Raw genomic sequence first — 21,528 nt, forward strand, 5'->3', positions numbered from 1 at the left:
TTTGTGAAGGGAAAGAAAAAAATAAAATAAAAGAGTCTGAAGGCTTATGATTTCATTCTTCCACTGAAGTCTTTGAGAGCTTATGTTGTAATGAGGTCAGGAGAAAATATATGCAACTCCTCATCGTTTGTCATGCTCACTCTAAGCAAGTGCACTTTGATTTGCTATAACTTAAAACTTTCAAAAACAATCATTAGAAGCATGAAAGGCAACACAAAGGATGTTCTCATAGTCTCTTCTCCTTAGGAGGGTCAAGAACTTAACAGCATTTTAATTCATTTTAGAATGAACAAGCTGTCATTTTCTATTTTGCAGCTATGGGAAAAATAAGTAGTTCTCAGGAAGAGAAATATCTTTTAGTCCAAGCCCATAGATTAGATAACTGAGTTAAAAGCAAATCCACATCAAATTCTAATTTAGGAAGTAAAAGCAGATCTGCTCTATGACATTATAGTGTCAAAACTGCAGGAACCACTGCAGCAGTTTCATCATTTCCCAGCTAGAGGAATAGCTGGTGAGACTTGACCCTTCCCATTCACCCACCAGAAGACTCTCCTTCAAAGTCCTACAAATAATAGTCCTACAGAGAAAAGCTTTTAAGCTGAGCTATACTCTTCTTCACCAATGATTTATCACCCTCAGCAAACCCCTGTAGTACGGAAATGAATTTCTGCCAGGAGTCAACTATAAAAATCACAATCTTTCCATAATCCAAACCACAAGCAGGTAGAGCAGAACGTTCCCAACAAGAGCAACCTGGCACACAGCCCTGTCTCACAACAAGCTCAACTCTTTTGGCCCACAGAAGTTTCTGTTTCAATTGTAATGCTGTTGACTGGAGAGAACTACAGCTTAGTGGAAGGGACCAGCTAGTTTCCTGGCTTGGTGTAGGAAAGAGGCATGGCCTCCATCTACAAGGGGACTGAGCTTTGTCTTGTCTCTTCTACTCTGGACCCCAAGAAAAAGTAAGATAGAAGTTATCTTAAAGCAGAGATTGACAGACAGGGAAATTCTGCATAGACTGAGAAAAACCCAGATAGGAAACATTTTGCTCTGCTGAGGACAAAAACTTCACCAAGCTGAGCAGAATTGGTTCCTTCAACTTCTGTACCCTGGTTGTCCCTTTAGGGGTGATCTAATTTATCGTAACACAAGAAAAAAATTACCTTTACTCCTTGATAGTTTTCTTTCCTTCCATCATATCTACTTCTTCAAGCTCAGTCCTGTGAACTCTGAAGCTTCAATAGCAGGTCCGTGTAATCACAGGAACATGTGGTCCCTCAGAAATCCTTCACTGAAGCCAGTGGATGTCAGTAACTAAACTTTCACACTTCTGTAAGTCCTCTTGGTTCACACAGAGCTCCAGAATACAAAACAACAGCTCTGCTGTTTACTGATTTCCATCGCCAAGACTCAGCGTTTTTGTTGAGGTGAAGGGAAATAAAAGTGGAGCACAGGCCACCCCTTCCTCATTGTCTTGACATAACTGACTAAGACACTTGAATTCCTTGTTGTTTTTGTTTAGTTACTGTAAAATTCAAAATGCTGTCCACATGACTGCCTAAGAAAGAGGCTGGAGGGACCTCTATCATCACATACCCGTTAGATGATCATAAAAATAATGAAACCAAGTTCACTGTGCCATTCAAAACAAGCCACACTCTCCATTTAATACTAGACAAATACCATTCTTGTTCATTACTCTCCATTTTGTTCTCATTATTTGTACAATTGAATCCCCTGAGATTTCTCATAACCAAGTTATTCAAAAGCATTAATGAATTCCAGGCAGGGAGCTGCAAAGGAGTTGTTTATTAGATTTTCTACGTGGTTGGAGTGGACAATACGTACACTCAGCAGCCATCTCCTCTACAGGTAGGTCATATGAAATACACTATATACACATTAGAGGCCTGAGAACTGCACTTAGGGAATAAATTGTCCATTGGCCTATTCTGGCTATTTAGACTCCAACGAGGCTTGGAATGACCACAAAATGGAGGCAGATTTTTAACAGAGAAGGGACAAGCAATAGGGAAAAACTATCTAAGAAAGCTCCCACTGATCAGTCAGTATGCCAAGCTAAACTAGTTTTGAACTCAGAAATGCCTCATTCTGCCCAGTGAGAAGTCATACAACCGTCCAGCGAGAAGTCATACAACTGTCCAGCTGCACACAGTGAAGTGGTGGATGCCAGTGAACTCTCAAATGTGGATATTCCATGTTTAAACAGGGGAGGCAAAATAAACCATACAGAAATACCAACACTTTACCATTATATGTATTTATATCTAGATATGAGCGTACATAGATACATGGAAAACTTCTACATTTTTTTATCAAAACCAGCTGACAGACATATTTTACTATTTATAGGGGGTCGTCTTAATTTCCTCTCTCTGGTCAGTGAAACTACTCTACACCCCCTGACTCAGCTGTGTTACCCAACCTCTGTTAATAAAAGTGGACAAAAGAGTTTTTAACTTCCCCATTACCTCATGGAACAGACAGCAGGGGAACTCTGTCAGGCTGGACATCTTGGTGTGCTTTTGAGCATTTATCAGATGACCAGACAGGGCCATAGTTTTCTTCAAGAAAGAATAATAGTGTTGTGTAAGCAAGATTTAAAAGAAAAAAATGTTTGTTGAGTCTATTTGATTTTGAGGTGGGAAATCTGTAGCAGTAGATCTTTCCAGCCAGGCCAATGTGCAGGTAACAATTCATGACAGTAATGAAGGGCTGGGCTATGGTTTTATGCTCATCAGCCACTTCAGAGGTTCTCTGGCACCAGTCAAAGATTCTTTAGGTATTTTTGGGTATGGACAAAGAACAGGGCAAAGGCTCAGTAGAGAAGCCTCTCTGGAAGGGATCAGAGAGGCTGAACGATGCTTTTACCCAAGATGAGGAGGCTTCTGCAGGTGTGGTAGAAACATGCTGGCACTTACAAAAGACTGGGACATAGCACCACTGCTGTTTGCTCTCCTAGGACTGAACAGTGAGCTTCCGTTTCCATGGCTGTTCTTTTGGCACAATTCACCCAGCAATAGGTTTACAAGAAGTAGTAAATATTTATTTTACAAGGAAACATCTAGGAACCGTAAAGGCCATGAAATGCTGGGCCAGCTCTTCAACTGGTATAAATTAACATGGTTCCACTGCCTCCAATGCAACTATGCAGATGTACCTTGGGCAAGAAGCTCCTTCTCAAGGTTACATTTTACTTCAAAGCTCAGGATTTCCACCCTCATGAACTATACAGCTAACATGACATTGGATAATTTCTTTAGGTTTGGTTGTTGTCTTTTTTCCCCCAACACTTTATTTAAATACATTTTTGGCCTGTTTTATATATTCCTAAAGCTTATACCAACTATGGCAAAGCTCTGTGGTCTTGTAAAACTCTGCTCCAGCCACAATGAAACCTTCAGCCAGCCTTTGTTTAGGTAAAAGAGGACATATTTCTAATGCCAAATTCAGTCAGTTGAACAGTTGTAAAATTAAGCATTAATATTACTTACTGCTTACTTATATCTTGTCCTATAAACATGTCATACTGCTTGTTACATCCTGACAGTCTCTAAGCTGTTTTATGGGCACACACCCAACATAGATATATTGCTAAAGATTCACTAAGATGAGCCAAACTTTCAAAAATATATGCTTAGAGAAATGAAAGGATGCAAGCAATATTCCAGGATGTCTAGCTATAAATTGCCCAAAGATGAGTATTTTGTTTGATACTAATGACTGTCATGCAGGTCACCTTATGACATAAGGCAGCAACCTTCTATTTGGGGGATCCAGTGGCATTAATATTTTTGGTAGATTGGAGAACTAGATACAGAAGCATTAATATATTTGGTAGATGGAAGAACTAGACTGAGCCAATACAATTACAATCATTGAAGTTGACCAAAAAGTTCTGTGCTTAGAAAGAAATTAAATGTCTGAATCTAAAAGACCAATCAGCTATGCAGGAGTACTGCAGAAAAGAAGCAGGAGGTACAGTAGGTCACAACTGCACACCTCTGGGATGTGACACTAAGGAAAAAAAAATGCCATTCAGGAATGTATTATGAGTATCATATATAAAAGAGGAAATGCTATTATTCCATCCTTCTCAGCACCAGAGTGAAGCCTCAGGTGGAAGGGCTGCATCCAGCCCTGGCACCCCTCTAAAAGAGACTGACAGACTGGCAAGAGGCCAGAGGATATCATCAAGATATAGAAGAGATTTATCACAAAGAACCTAAGAGAAGAAGGTTGAAATAGTAGAGATTGTTTAGTCTAGAAGAGAAAAGACCGAAGTCTTCAAATATATGAAAACTGTGATAAGAAGGATAGAGACTAAGGAAGGGCAACAACATGCTTAATTTTTAGCCAGGCAGAATTTTGGTTTGATATATATATATTTTTAAAGCTAGCTTGAGGACCAAATGGGCACTGGAAGGGATACACTTAATGAGATTGTCAAATCCCTGTCATGAGACATTTCAGAACAGAGTAGGAAACACCTCTCAGTTATAGGTATGGTTGATTTTGCTGGAGAGTTGGAGCACAGACTCGGTTACGTACAGATGCAATTGTATAAATATTTAATGCACACTGAAAATCTGCCATAATTCTAAACACAGTTCTTTAAACAGAGTTAAAACCAGAAGGCAGAGCTACACTGCAAAGCTATGACTCAAACTGGTGTAAGGGTATTAGAAGCAATTTTACACTATGAGACAAACAAAACCCTAGAGATTCCCCCAGGAAGAAAATACAAACCAAACCACCAGGTTCCCAGGGTATCTTTCAGATGACCCCACACTCCTTCACTTCTGGTTTTATTTCTTTCTCATCACAATCATGATGACTGTACTATATTCAGGGCAAAATAAGTAAGACTGAATACTTGGTAAATACCTTTAGTGCAAGTTATATTTAGAAAACTAGATAGGGTTACCCCAGCATCTGCTTTTTGGTTGTGCATGCAGCAGAACCAGCTACTCTGCCTCTGCCCATTTAAGGTTATAGATTTGCTGACACAAATTATGTCAACTTACTTTACCATCAGTGTGACTTAGAGGGAAAATGGTCAGTCAGTAAAAATAGAATGTCCCTTAACTGCCAGGGCAGGTGAGCACAGAGGCGGCATCCTAAACGCAGATCATGCCCTTTGCTTTATACCTGACCTAGATGAAACACTTGTACAGTTTTCCAGGCTGAAATGCCTGAAATTTGTTACACTTTCATTTTCTCACTTTGTTGAGCTAATCACATAGATTTATGATTTCCCTGGGAAATTCTGAACATGTGGGTAAATTTGTTACAAACCTTGTGGACTCAGGCCTCCTTAAAAAAAACCCCAAAAAACAACAAACACCAACAAACAAAACCTTTTCCACTTTTGGAGTTGTTTTTATCTTAGTGACTATTGCACAGTCTTATCAACTCAACACTTCAAAAGTAAATGTCAGATTCTTTTGGGTTTCTGAAGAAAGAGAAACTACAAAGAAAAGTACAAATGAGATGGATGGATGTAGAAGAGGAGTGAAACTAAACTGCTCCAAAAAGCCAAATGGAGGAAAGTTTTCCTAAATCACTACTGACATGATTTTCTGTCATGAAGAAAGCTGTAACTCTCAAAGAAATAATTAAAAGAAAAGAAACACTCTTTAACTTAGTGCTATCTGTTGCAAGAGCCAACTGTTTCATTCTGTAAAATCACTTCCCAGCTTTCTGCCATCCATACATTATGATGACCTTTTGAACAGACCAGGAGGACATCACAAGTGGTTTTCAGATTGGTTTACAGAAAGAGTCCCCACTGGACTCTCCAAAAAGCCCCCATTGTTACTTCAAGATAATTTATGAACATGACAGAAATCAATCACAGACCCTGATGAACCTCAAAAACTGGAGTTATCTGTATAACAACAAGAGAACAACTTCCCTCAGTGCTTAAAACCCAAGAAGCTGACCAGCACAGGCTGTGCAGTAAACCACCCAGATGCAAGACCAAATCTAGAGGTCCTGCTTTTATTTTAACTTCTTTTATTCAGCCAGACAATCCTACCTAACAACATCTCCTGCCTGATTATGAAAATGGACCAAACCACAGAGGACAACTGCTATTTTAGGCTCAAAGAGATGGATCTACCAACTCTGGAGTGTTACTGTTGTCTTCTACAGTTGAAAGAAAATTTTATAAGGTGGTTATGGGCTGTACACAAATGGAGCTAGTACAGATTTGGGACAGTAAAACTTCTTTAATTTTTTTTCTTTAAGAGACAACAGTAATTTGAAATGAGTTCACACCAGCCCAGATTGGCTATTAACATGCCCAGCACTGAAACACTCACACTGCAGCTGACAACTTGACCATCACCACATAGAAGCAGCTAATGTTTTTGTTTGCTTTAAAACAACACTTGTTATCCTGATCATCTCAACCATTAAATATTGAAAGGAAGGGCTTTTTCTTTGGCCAGGAAAAGGAGGTGGTGAGGCAGCACCGAGCACTGCAATAACCTGCCCATGTATGTAGCTTCCACTTGGAAGACACTGACTGCTCAGTAGCCCTTTGCCAGCCCTGAGTCAAGCTGGCTCAGTGCCACAGGACTTGGATCCAGCATCTCAGCTCCCCTGCCATAGCTGTCATGGTAACTCTCCCTGTACCTGCAGCCAGAAAAAGCCTTTGCTGTCACATTCAGGCTTCTATGCTGAGCGCTACTGTAAATGGGTAAAAAAAAACCAAAACTCTCTAACAGGAATTTCTATTGTGCCTCACAAGTCTCAGAACTCTCTTTTCACCACTTTTCTTGTTGTGTTGTATTTTTTTTCTTTAAGTTGTTATACTACTATTTGGCACAAAAGGAGAAGCCTGGGTTTTGTCTCAGTTTATTATTATTGATTTATTTGGAGTGGAAAAACTGCACACGAGGTGAAGCAGAACATAAAGGTTCCAGTGAGGAAGCTTGTGCAACATCACTTGACCATCCTGGACTTGGTAGAGGGGCCAAACCCCATCATTCAGAACATCAAGTATTTGATCTGATTTTATGTGCACCAACAGTAAAAGATTACCCTGTGAACAAACTGTGGATAACCATTGTTTCTTTTTGTTTTAAAACAGAGAATCCCCCAGCAGCCCTTCGAGCAGTGCCCTCCAGGAGTCAGTGCCACGTGGGTTCTCCTGTGTCTACTTGTGAAAATCTCATTGCAGCTACATAGATTTAACTTGGAAGAGCTGCTCCTACTAAAGGTATGACAAAGCATGCCATGCCCTCTGGAACTGTCCCAATAAATATAACTGCCTACATATAAAATGCACACACTTAGCACACATTTGGTGTATGTAACCCTATACCAATAAGACAGATCTGCTCAGTGGAGTGGAGACTACATTTCCTTCCTAACATTTTACTAACTTAGTTAATAACACAAAGTTAAAATGTTATAGGAAAGAAATGCCCTAGCTGGCCTTTGAAATACCTTTAAATGTCTTTTCAGTTTCTACTTAATAAAAAATTTAGAAGGAAATAATAACTAAACGTATCAAAATGTGGTAAGTCTATTCCTGCCAGAGCTCAGACAGGACTTGAGTGATATTAATGCCTTACTTCTGGCTCCATCCAGCTCTGAGCCATGCAAAACTGTCACTGCAATGAGATACTGTCTCTTTGGGATCTGCATTTCCCTCTGTCTCTAAGCCCTCCTCTGTACTGAATAAAGTGTAAAGAAGTATCACACCACAGTACACACAGCCCTGCACAAAAACAAACCACATCTGAGCATCAGCATAGAAGGGAAAACATGGAACACTTAAATAAGGGCAGGCAGGTAGGGCACTTACAAAATAGTAGAGATTTTTCTTAACAGACAAAACCTCAGTCCTGAAGCACACAAGTTTGCTTTGCTTTTTTTTTTCCTCTAGTGTCCATTAAATAAATCCCTGATATCTGTTTAGTCAATGTCCATTATACTTCAAACACTCTAAGAAACTAACCATACATTTGAATTCCAGAAATCATAGAACAGTCCAGGAAGAAACCTCTGGAGATCATTCCTGCTAACATTCAGTCAAAAGTGAGGCCTTAGATGAGGTTATCCAGGGCTTTGTCAGGCAAGTACTGAATACCTCCAGCAAGGGAGATTCCACCACTTCTCCAAGGTTTAGTTCTTCCCATAGTGAAGAATTTTATTCCCACTGCCAGCCAGAAATTCCCCTAAAGGAACTTGTGCCCATTGCCTCTTGTCCTGTCACCACACATCCTTGTAAAAACAGTGACTTCCCTTTAAATATATACTATGCTGCTTTCCTAGTTAAAAGGGATTACCCAAAATTTTGAAGACATAAAAGGAGCATCAACCAGAAGAGAAGATATCTTTGATTACTCTCCTCCCTTTATGATGTATCCATACCTGGAACACAGAGACAGGCAGAGCTGAGATCATAGAACGGTTTGGGTTGGAAGGGACCTTAAAGATCATCTAGATCCAGCCCCTCTGCATGGGCAGGGACACCTCCCACCAGACCACGTTGCTCCAAGCCCCATCCAACCTGCCCTTGAACACGTCCAGGGAGTGGGCATTCACAGCTTCTCTGGACAACCTGTGCCACTGTCTCACCACCCTCATGGTGAAGAATTTCCTCCTAGATTATAGCTGAGTCATTAGGATCTGGTTTCAAAACCCTCTCATGACACTTCTACCAAGTAAGTCCACAAGAACACTGCTACTAAAACAGTGATTTATTCAATCTGAGTGCATGAATCTGTATGCAAATGATCTTTTTTTCTAATACTGCCTATTTAAGAAAAAAACAGATATTATAAGCATGGCCTTCTCCATAAATCTGAATAATAAACAACTCATTTGATATCCTAGGGAGATGGTCAAAGTATGGGAGTGTTTTTTCCTACTGATATTTTACCTAACATCCAATCCAAAGGAAAAGAGTCATTTTTCCCACAGATTTCTACTGCCCTCTGTAGGATTATTTAAAATGAAATATTAAGACGAAAATAGAAGGAAAAAGCCCTAAAAGTATGCAAGCTTGTCACATTATTGTCTCACTTCATAAACATGCTGGAGATGGCATATTAAGTTGATTTTTCCTATAGCTTCTGAAGTTCAGGGATTTTATAGACTCTGGGTACAAATCAGGAAATAATAAGCAGAATATTCCCATATATTGTTACCAGATTTTTGAGCCTGCAAAATGCAAACAGAGTGCCTGGAGATCAGGGAAGACGGGATATGTGAGGGAGTACAGAGGCAGTCAGAAACACCCAGCATTTTTCAGAACTGCAGACTGCACTCAAAGCAGGTCTCAAAAGACCCTCCATTGTGTGTAGCTAAAAAAAACACTGAAATAAATTAATGAGAAATCTAGTGTATTAAAATCTTTACTGAGGTTGCACACTCTGGTATTTAAGTTTCATTCCTCCTTCTTGCCATGGACGAAAACCCTTTCTTTCTTTATTCTGAATTGCACAGACAAATACAATTTTTGCTGGTTTTATTTGGTGATCATACCAGACAATGAGAAAGACATGGCAACGTGGAGCCTCAAGATAACTAGTAATTAATAATTTACATATAGGCATGGAAATGCAAAGCTCATTAGCTTCTTTACATTCCTTAGACATGTTTTCTGATAATTTAGAGGAGTTCAGTAGCAACCTTAGGAAGCAGTTGATGCTTTTCATGCTGGTGCTGTTAAAGGATATTAAAGCACAAGGTAGCAAGCCAAGGGTGTACTCACATATACAGGGACTACATTCTGACAATTCAGAAGTTAATTAAAAGGCTCCAATTGTATGAAGGGATTATGAAGACATAAAAAATCAGAAGCCTCTTTGGCTTCTTATTTCCACACAATCAAAAAATGCAATTAGACTTTAATTGCATTTCTCTTAAGAATAAAAAACCTATAACAGCAATTACACACATTAAAATACCCTGCCTAGCATGTTACTGCAATTATAAATGGCTAATTACTGTGACAAGAAATGAAAAAATAAATGTACCACAGTGAGTTACCATTTAATGACATGAGGCATGACAGCACTGAAAGTCCTATACATTTGAAAGGAATTCTGCATGTAAACTGTGGGGCTAAATCCAAAAAGCAAGTTAAACCTCTCATGCCCTGACCTCAAAGAAGTTGTCCATAGGAATGGAAATGTCTAAGGCCATGCTTGCTAGAGAAGGCTCATCTCTTCTCCACATCTGGGAACTGGTCTTGGACAGCATGTAAGTACTGAGAAAGTAAAATAAAATCACAGAATCACAGGATCTTAGGGGTTGGAAGAGACCTCGAAAGATCATCTAGTCCAACCCCCCTGCCAGAGCAGGATCACCCAGAGCACATCACACAGGAACACGTCCAGGCAGGTTTTGAATGTCTCCAGCAAAGGAGACTCCACAACCTTTCTGGGAAGCCAGAAGTTTTTTCTGATGTTTGCATGGAACCTGCTATGCTCCAGTTTGCACCCATTGCCCCTTGTCCTATCACTGGACATCACTGAACAAAGGCTGGCTCTGTCCTCCTGACACTTGCCCTTAATGTATTTGTAAACATTGATGAGGTCATCCCTCAGTCTCCTCCAAGCTCAAGAGACCCAGCTCCCTCAGCCTTTCCTCATAAGGGAGATGTTCCACTCCCTTCATCATTTTTGTGGCTCTGTGCTGGACTCTTTCAAGCAGTTCCCTGTCCTTCCTGAACTGGACACAATATTCCAGATGTGGCCTCACCAAGGCAGAATAGAGGGGGAGGAGAACCTTCCTTGACCTACTAACCACACCCTTTCTAATACACCCCAGGATGCCATTTGCCTTCTTGGCCACAAGGACACATTGCTGGCCCATGGTCATCCTCCTGCCCAGGACCCCCAGGTCCCTTCTACACAGCTCTCCAGCAGGTCAGGTCAGCCCCCAACCTGTACTGGCGAGTTTCATCAAGTTTCTCCCTGCCGAACTCTCCAGCCTGTCTAGGTCTCACCAAATGGCACCACAGCCTTCTGGTGTTTCAGCCACTCCTCCCAGTTTGGTGTTATCAGCAAACTTGCTGAAGGCACACTCTGCTCCCTCATCCAAGTTGCTGATGAAAATATTGAATAGTACCAGTCCCATTATCGACCCCTGAGGTTCTCCACTAGTCACAGACCTCCAACTAGATTCTGTCCCATTGACCACAACTCTCTCACTTCTTCCTTTCAACCAGTTCATGATCCACCCCATTACCTGATCATCAAGACCACACTTCCTCAGTTTATCTACAAGGATGCTGTGGAAGACAGTGCCAAATGCTTTACTGAAATCAAGATAAACCACATCTACCGCCCTACCAGCATCTGTCCACCTAGTTACTTCGTCACGGAAGGCTACAAGGTTGATCAAACATGATTTTCCCTTGGTAAAACCATGTGGACTGTTCTTACTGACCCCCTCATCCTTGGTGAGATGCCTAGAGACAATACCAAAGACCCAATGCAAGCTGTGGGAAAGCCAGACTTGCATTCTTTCATATGTTTCTTTCTACAAGCACGTATGTATCTCACAAGAAACATGCACACATCCAAAGATTTCTTTTTATGCAACAGTGTAATTTTCAATGTTATCTAAATCTAACCTTTCTAGAAAACCAGTAATCTCATAATTAGTTGATTAATGGAACCATTCAAAAAAATCTAGGTAATTTATTTTCCAGGAGCCAGCTTTTCCTCCATGCTCCATGTACTGTCCTTTTCATTCCTGATCTATTCTGTATCAATGAATGCACTTTGATTGCCACAAGACACAGATGATTGACTAATAAGACAATTCACATTTGGAAGGAAAGGCCACAGCTTAATAAAAGCTGAAAAATACAACCTACTAGAAGGCCACCTTCTACCACAAAGTGACCACTCGTGCCAAAACAGGCAGATTTTCTCCCATTTCCTCCTCCAAAACCACACAATATATCTAGTACTGGGTAAAAAACTTACCAAGACTGGCACAAAACATCATCATGTAAGTCTCATTTCCTCAGGCAAAATACAGGATATGGGTCAGAAAATTGGAATTGTCTTAGTACTCTGACAATAAAACTTTGCCTGGCAACATTACAATTAACTTAAAATGAGCCAAACATTTGTCAGACCAACTGCTTTTGTTTCTCATGGATACAGACCAACTTTGTGTCATTTTAAAGTTCAAGTTCAACTTACATAAGCCCTCATTTTTTATTTTTTTTAAGACCATAATTTATGACCAGAAATTCTGACCAGAGCAAAAGTTTGAGTATTTAATGCAAGTTATGTAGACTGTCAACCTAAAAACCTTGTTTCTTTCAGGCATTTGTAACATTCATAGGAAGCAGATGATCTCACATGCTTCTTCAGCTACCAGCTTATCTTTCTCCAGAGATGGGTTACAATGAGGAATGAGGGATTGTAGAACTGTCTGCCTAAAAACAGTTGATATTTAAGTTACTCAGTTAACAAATTCTTGTAATTTCTCTGTATGTTTGAGGACTTTTATCTTCTTTGAGGGTTTTTTTTAAAGACTGGAGCCAGTGCTTCACTTTCCTTATTTAGTAATCTTAGTAAATTGAGAAAAAGCCAAGACAGTTCAAGTTCTCTTGTCAATGTCACCCAACAACATCCCAGCCACACACAGGTAGGGATCATCAGGCCAACCAACACATGCCTCAGGACTAGACACATCCCACACTGTGTCACCCCAATTCCTGGGTGATGGGACATGAGCAGAAGAGGAGAGCAGGAGGAGACAGAGGGAGACTAGGGAGATATTACACAGGAAAACAAGGTTTCAGTGGTTCTACTGCTCATGTCATAACTTGCCAGCTTGTTTGTTTAATGGAAAGACAGATCTAATTCAGACTGAGAGGTGATTGTCACACTCTGATGTTACAGTTAAATCGTAATTGTTTACATAGTGAACCATCTAAAAGAGTAAGCATGGATTTGGGAAGGTCCTATGTTGTTAATTTATTAGCATATTATGCTAATATATTATAATACAAACATTATTATTATATGACTTGGCTTTGAATGCAATTTTCTTTTCATACAAGGTCTGATCAGGGTGACTCAGAATTTCTCTGGAGGATGCTGAGGACCCTCCACTGCCCTCATCAGCAGATGAGGCTTTGGGCTGCAATGGCTAAGTGGGGTAATATTCCAAAATCTAATGGCACACAGTTTCTAAAGTAGGAAACACACAATTTCCTGAAAAGAAGCAAGCATGAGAACCACAGGCAAGGTGAACCAGACCAGTACTTTTCCCTCAAGTAAAATCCTCATCACTGTTAATAGAGGTTCTGCACATACAACAAGGAGACTTGAGCCTGAAGGGCATGCCTGCCAAGAGACTGTAAGATCATACTGAAATCCAGTGCTCATTTCTCTTCATAAGAGCAATGACTTTGTTAAGGAGGCAGAATTAGCTGCCAGGCTACACCACCAGTTTGGCCACATCAGCCTAGAATGATTTGCTCACTTCCCACCAGTCACATCCCCCAAAACTCTGCTGGTAAATGCTGTGTTACAAAGCTCAGAGCTACCAACTCAAGTTAATTAATGTTGTCAGATTAGCAGCTTGGTGAATGGACACAAAGTCAGGAAATGTCATTCCAAAAAGCAGCTCTTTAGACAGAACAGGGTCCTGAGCATTTCTGCACTGCCCTAGACACAGTTTTACTGCAACATTTATAAACCTATAATACCTTCCTGCCTTCAAACCCTCCACTGTATGATTCTTGAAATTAGATTTAAATCACATACTTCTGTAACTTAAAGGGCTTTCCATAACAGTGGAGGAAAGGAAAGCAAAAAGTAATATTAATCATATTAAAACATTGAAGAAATCTTTATGGTCATTTTCCATTCCTGTCAAACTACTCGTCTTATTTTTTAATTCATTCACTTCGCCTTATATGTGTGTGAAGCAAAATAAAAAAACCCAACATGTTTCACCAGTGCCAGGTTTTCTGGAAACTATTTTTGCACGTACCTTCAGGACAGCAACTCACAAGTTCAGTTACAGTGAAGAAGGACTATACCGTTTTCAGGAAAAGCCAGATGGTTTTTAGACTGTAAACACCCAGCTCTGAGACAGCCTTACAGCTTCTGGAGCTTAATGAAAAATTCAAATTCCTCCAAGCAAAGACACTATGAAGAAAAAGCTGAGGATGCCAAAATCTCAGGTGCTTACCTTTGTCATTGCTGCCTGTTGGTGTTGGAGGGGGAAGTCCAGGCTTGGATTTGTCATAATTGTTGAAGCTCTGGCTGCGTCGATTGTTGGCACTGATAGAACCACGAGCTTTGGCCTCACTGCCTGCAGTGGACACCCTCATGGTGGGGCCTGGAAGTCTGATGAAAGAATTACAACATGATTAAATACATTTCAAAAGCACTCTGGGAAAGAAACTATTGAATACCATGCAGAAGCTGAAAAGAAAAGGAACACCATCACATACACACATTCATCAGGGTCTTTGTTCTTTTATAAGAGCAAATAAAATAACATCCTAGATGAAAAAAGAGATGGCAAACAAGCTACAGTTTGAACTGGTTGATGTCAGAAAAAAAACCAACCCTGAACCAAAAATAATGGTCACTTGCCATAAATCTTGTAAATCTGAAATAGTTGCAAGGAAATCAGTGGAGTGACACCACTAGTGCAAGGCTAAGACTAAGTGAGACACTGTTCTTAAACCAGACTCCTGGACACTTACATTATATGCTGGACACATAAGGGTTATCCCTATTTTTGAAATAACAAGGAGACAGAACATGGCTGCCTTTTCCCTTGGAAAGAAGCACATCACATCCTTGCTCTGAAAGCTACAAATCCTGCCAATACCAGCCAAGCCCAGTAAAACTTGAACTTGGTTTCATTATTTGAGTTTATAAAAAATCAAACAAAGCTGAAGTCCCCCCTGTTAGGGTGACCACATTATCATAAGTCTCCGGTTTAAACTGGGTCAATCTCTTCCAGCATTTCCTTACCACAGCCACTGTTTACCAGATTGAGCTGTCTCCTTAGAAAAAAAATGTAGTTAGGATTCTGGAGGAAGAAGACAGGAAGGGATACTGCTTTCATGCTTTCAGGCAGAAGGGGAGGGGGAAGGCTTTCTGCAAAGCCTGACAGAATTAGGAAAGCCACTGGCATCACATTTCAGAACAATATGTGTGTTTGTTTGCTTCAATGCCAAGGTCTCTGCATAAAGATTCCATGTTTGTACTGTATTCTGTGCACTAATGAGCACATATTTTTACCTTCCAAATAGTCAAAATACTAAAACCTGCAAAATTTGGCAGGTGCTCAAAATGCACTCTGAAGAGTTAGTGAAACAGCTGCTTTGAAAAGCAAGGCCATCCCATTACAGACTGAAAGGTAGACCCAGTCCATGCCATCTACAGAAGGGATCACTCTTTGCCAACATTTTATTCTGTGTGTTACAGAATCTCTGTGAAACTTCTTTATATCGAACGTCAAAAAGTTAATTGTCCTAAATAAATTGTGCTGACAATAGGTTAAAATGAAGGCCCAGTTGCCATCCCAGCATGCAACCAACCAAATCACTGTTATGCCCATGAGAAGGAAGAGAACCCAGGAAGGAATCTGGCAGTTCTTCTTAAGTAAGTTGACTTTTCCAAGAGCAGTGAAGAAATAAGGAATAGAAAAGGAAACATGAAGGAAAAGAGCAAGAATGCCATCAGCTGCATGCACATGCTTTCAAGGCTCAAAAGAGAGTAAGGCATAAGGGCATGACTCAAATGCAGAACCAAAAATGTAATTAAACTCAAACCACCACAGATCTGGCACAGCACATCATGGTTCTGAGGTTGATTTTGCTGAAGCCTTTTAGACAAGCTTCTCAATTTACCCAGCCTTTTTCAATGCTGGGGGGTGATAGAAAGTTGTACCTACTCATCATTGCAGCAAGGAGTAAATGAGAACACCCCAGAGATGCTTCTTCCACTGTAGAGGAGACTACATGGGATGAAGCAGAGGTCAAGTGGGGACAAACATGCTTCATAACAACTGCTGCTCTTGAGAAGTTGGGGGTCATCAAGTAGATTCATTAAGAGTTTGTTTTGCTCAATAGAAAATGAGCTAGGTTTCTTACAGGTAGGAAGGACACATAAGATACCTCAGCTGGAAGGTTCTACCCAGTGATAAAACATTGTGAGTATGTATCAACTGCTGCAGGAAGGCTACCAGAGCCCCCAGTACCAGGAGGAGAGTTTTCCAGAAGGGCTTAGCAGGAGGGAAGGGATAATGTTCCTGTACTGATGGGTAAGAGAAGGCTCCTCACACATGCCCACACAGTTTTTGCAAATCTGTCACATTTTTAAAAATAAATAAAGCTACTTAAACCATGTGACTGCTCAAGAAGTGACAAGTTTTCCAGTCACGACACTATTGTCACTGCCAATAAAAACATACTGACAACAAAAAAAATATATGCTAAAAGCACTCTTGAAAAGGACATCATTGCTCTTAGATTTTGGTTTTCCACTTGTAGTTTAACTGAGTAATTTAAGTCCCTGCTTTTGGTATTAGGCCAAGCTATTTCACAGCAGTGCCCGTGAAATATAGGGGAAAAAAACAGGTTCAGGGAGAAGTTTCTAGGTTCTTCTGTTAGAGACAAGGTACTGAGCTTAGAGAACATTCTCCTTTACTGCTCTTCAGCACCTCTTCTGGGCAAAAAGAAACTGTCAAGCTCTAATTATGATCAAGAGGGAACATGAAAAGGAAACATGGAACATTTTAGCAGGGGTTATACAGCAGACCTTCACTGTTGTCATAAAAGAAATATTTCTCCCCCCAAAGATGGGGGAAATAAATCCAAGTTATATAGCAGAACTAACAGTCTATACAGACTTGCCAAGCATAAAATCATACATAATTGTTCAGAAGCTTAGCAAAAATGTTAAAGTTGCCAGTATATAACTATATGAAAATTCCTAGGAAAAAAAAAATAGTAGTAAAGTAAACATTATTAATAAACACTTCAATAACACAGTAACCCTTATGATCACTGAGATGAGATGGTCAAACAAGCTGGCCTGCAATTCATGCTGGGATTCAGGAAAATAATTGACTGAAATACCTGTGAATCACTTCCAGAGAGATGAGCTGGGCTCAGTTTCAGAGCCCTGGGGAGTGCAGGAGCTCTGATGAGACAGACCCAGATGGTGCTGTTTGGGCTCACATGATGCTTTCCTTACTAGCCAAGACACTAGCCTGATGCTAACTCAAATAACACAGATCTAAATACAACTAATAGAGATGTGTACAGTGGGGAGAGAACTCCCAGAACCATGTTTTCTTCTCAAAAGCAAAAGCTCATAAGGACAAGAAAACCAAATTATTTTCTTGCGGGCGAAAATGACACAAAATGCACACCCTGAAAGAAAAGCAAATAAAATCCATCCCACATTTCAGCTGTTTGTAAAACACCTAGTTACACATTGTTTTCAACAGGAACCCTAAACATGCATCCAGGAATATTGCAGAAGGATTATTCATGCTTTGCAGAAGATGAAGATAATGCTAACCTAGAAGACTTTTTCTGACCAAGAGTGAATCGGATGATTTTGCTTTGAGATGAGTCCCTGGGAGATGCACTGTATGACAGGAAAGAAAAAGTGGAAGATAACATTGAGCAAAGAAACTTTTTTCTTTTTAAGCCACTGAACTTAGTAACTGGTTTTTAGGGAGGAAAGAGTTTTTACGAATTTCACAGGAAAAAGGAAGTTTTTTGCCTAACTTTATGTCAGAACTCTCAAAATCAGAAGTTAATTATTTTTTCTTGACTAATGAACATCAGATTCTGCATGCAGACCCCAACCTTATTACTCTTCTCCTTCCCAGTCTTGTTATAGATATTCTTTTGCAGATTCTGAACAATTTCACTTTATTACATACTAAGGAAACATGGCATTTAAGCCTTTCAGGTTAGATATTTTTAAATTATCTGAAGCCCAGCACAATCCACACAATGGACTGAAAATATTCAAGCAATTTCCAAATGGTTCCAAGCATCTCTCTGTTTTTTTGACAGAAAAGTTGCAGAAATATGCTCAAATACATCTTTGTTTTACAGTAATTCTTTCCTCTGCAAGTTTATACATGCTGTAGCAACACTATGTTTTTCAATTATAGGAAAATTTAGTTAAAACCTGAAGTGGGCAAAATTCATGAAGACAGAAGCAAAAACCAAATAAGCTCTGAGGAGTCTCACTTGGAAGGCTTCATTTAAACTGTTTATATTCCCTCATGTAGCAGCACTTAAATTGGTGTTCACCTTAATATGTGTTATTTTAACACAAATCAGTTTTAACTTAATTTGAGATACTAAAAATGAGCCTTCATAGTTCTGTATGAAGCAAATATGGCTCCAGGCTTTAATCCTGCCATTAAAACCCTCCCTCTCTTAGTGGAAGGGTCAGACAAGCAGAAAGCTGTACCTGCACTCGTGGTGGTGCTACCTTCAGAAATTGCTTTTATTCTAACCTGGAAAGAGCACCCCAAGGATTAAAGACACTCCCTCTATTTATCTGCATTCTGACCTAGGAGTGCCAACAAACACCAAGTGTGAGAATCACTTCTTGTGTAAGCCAGCAGCTCATTATTTGTGACCCATAAGCCTAGATCTGATTTTGACTGTCAGCAGCCATGAGGAGCTCTATTTCTTTTACCACTGTAAGAGCCTTCCATGTCTTAGGACTGAAAATCTTGTAAACTGAGAACCAAAGTTGGCTTTCACAAGCCCAAAACATATAAACTGTAGCAGCAATGACACGTGTGCTTTGTGAATAGAGAGAAAAGCATCCTTATAACATACTGTGGTGACTTGGTCTAGCAGGTATTTTACACTCACTGAGCTGCAGGTCTCCAGCACAGAAAACATCTTTAAGCAGTTTAGTTTTGATTTCCAAAGGCATGAAGACAATTGCTAGCCAGCAGTCAACTTCCAACACACACTTTAGAGTTAAAGAAAGAAGTTTCTTTGGCTTTCGAAGACCTTTAATGAGAAGAAAGAAATAAAGAAATAAACAATGTAAAGGAAATTTCCCCACCTTGACTGCATTTCTGGTTGTGCTTTGAAGGGATGCTGAGCAGGCTGCGGGGGCTGTTGGCACGGAGTCTGCAGAGAAGCTGGCACCTGCTGCTGAGGTCCCCCCACCTGGCACTGGGATGGGGGCCCTGCTTGCTGGCACGCTGGGGGAGCTTGCTGGGGTGGATGGTGGTGTGGTTGCTGTTTCTGTGGCTGTTGCTGTTGTTGCTTGTATCGAGACAAACTGAAGAAAAGGCCCAAGATGGCCTTTAGATTCCCATTCCTGATTTCTGTAAGGCAAGGTTCAGAAGTCACCCGTCAGCCATCAGTCCTTGCTCCTCTCCCACAGTCCAGCAGGTCAGCCCCTGCACACTTCCCAACACACCATTAACTCAGCTCCTTCAGAGAACCACAGGCTTTCTGCACATCTCATCACCATTACAGCTCATTACCAGTGAGCACCAACTACAGAGAACTCCTATCTCCCCTGCAGTGACTGCACAGTACCTCACATTTCTGCTAGAGCCTGTGATAATTTCAGTGAGTTTAAAAAGACACTTCTTTTAAATAGTTCCTTTAACCTAAAGTAACCAAAACAAAACCCCCCCAACAACCAGTGTATAAACAACAGCTCACTTTAAATTATTTCTCAGACCTAAATTTGCATGAGAAGGAGAAACTATTCAGTTATCACACGTTATGATATCATTTCTGGAATTTCAGACTAATTGTTCCCACTGAGAAAATCAGATGCAAGTTTTACACTAGAAAATATTATTATTATTATTGGGTGAAATAGCTGTATTGAAACAGATAATTGCCAGCTTGATACTACCACAATCAGATAAAGAATGGATACCCAAGGTACCTAAAGATTGCTTGACAGTGAATGAAAAACCATTTCAATTACTAAAAGTCATCCTGTTGTTCCATGCATTATCAAATGTGAAAATGTAAAAACAAACAAATCCAAATACAAAGACATATACCAGAACATGCAGTTAACAGCTGCATCATAATTAATGATGCAAGAATGCAGATTCAGTCTTGCAGACAACCTTAATTATGTACTGGGACTTAGTTATTTAGCTTCTTTAATTTCATAAATAAAAAAAGTGGATTAAAAACCCTACATTAAACAGCTTAGCTTTTGCAGGCACTATACAGACCACCTGAACTAATAAAGCTTCCTTAGGCTTTATGCTTTTAAATCCTTCTACATGGATTAGTGCAAAAGGGGAAGAACAGGACATGTGGCAAGACAGTGGCCAAGCACAAAGGTGAGGACCAGAATTTTAATTTTTAATCCAAATTCTGGAGGAAAGTTTTCCTCGACTTTGCAATGGGCCCTGCTCTACCCTTTATTGCCTCTGCCAGCCTTCTTTCTCCTCACATTGTTCATCTTTGCTGTGTAAAAAGTGTCTGTTCTTAACCCCAAGCCCTTTACCAAGAACATCTTAGAGTCATGGCTTTACATTTTGCTCACCTTCCTACACCAGCTTCCAGCTTTGGTCTCCTTGTTTACCTGCACCTTGATCTACCTTCCCCTTCTGTTCATTGATCTCATTTACCTTCTTCCTTGATTTTGTTTTGCCCCACACTCATCTCCTTAGCAACTCCTAGACCTTATCTAAGTGGCCCTGGTCCTCACCCAGACCCAGGTTATTAATTTCCTTTCCTCCCCTACTTCTTGACTTCATTCCCTTACCCACCTTTTTCCTCCCTGTGGTCTGGCTCCTCCATCACTGCTCCTATTCCCTTGTTTAAATGATTATCAATCCCAGGGCCCTTAAGCAGCAGTTTTCTGTTTACTTTTCTTTTCTTAGGCAATTTTAGTCTTCCTGGACAGTGAAGTCCCAGGGAGTCCTACCTGTTTCCCCCTTTTCCCAGTCCCTCTCATGCAGTGTCACACCACAAACCCAGCCTCTTGCTGCCATCAACATCTGCATCAGGCAGGTTCCTTCTCTGCTATTCCCATGTTTAGCTAGGGAGGACACGGATGGAAGTAGAAAATAAGGCAAAACAGGCACAAAAGACAGCAAAGCACAGTAAAAAGGACCTCCTTGTCTTCAGTAAAGAACTCAAATTACTCATGAGAATTGTAAGGAAACTAGCACTTAATCACAGGCTGAAGCATAACTAAACAGAGCCAGAGGCACTGGGAAGCTTAACTGCACAAATACGGGGCTGGAGAAAAAAAGAAATCACCACAGGTTTACATGTTTAAACTTAGCAAAGCTATGAGCAATTGGAAAGGAGGTCTTGATTTCAGGATGAAGTGAGAGGTGATTGTAACAATAACTCACCTAAAACCTGTTGCTTTCTATGGCAGCCTGTCTCTTCTGCTGTATTTGTCAGAAGAGAAACCTGCTTTTGACATTTTTCTAAGGTGACCAAAAAAATAATCATCAAACAAAAACCACCTTCAACAAGTTTAAAAAGAAACAGTCTCTTTC

General features: G+C 40.2%; 1 protein-coding gene across 1 annotated transcript in view; it reads right to left on the reverse strand.

The window, feature by feature from the left end:
- NAV2 (neuron navigator 2) overlaps positions 1-21,528 on the reverse strand; it is a 219,736-nt gene that overhangs the window by 110,717 nt on the left and 87,491 nt on the right. Inside the window, 2 exon segments of the mRNA XM_010007437.1 lie at positions 14,215-14,372; positions 19,095-19,362. Of these exon segments, the coding sequence (XP_010005739.1) occupies positions 14,215-14,372; positions 19,095-19,362 (426 nt within the window).

The sequence above is a fragment of the Chaetura pelagica genome, unplaced genomic scaffold (assembly GCF_000747805.2).
Source record: "Chaetura pelagica isolate M959 unplaced genomic scaffold, ChaPel_1.0 scaffold401, whole genome shotgun sequence".
In the NCBI taxonomy this organism is placed as follows: Eukaryota; Metazoa; Chordata; class Aves; order Apodiformes; family Apodidae; genus Chaetura; species Chaetura pelagica.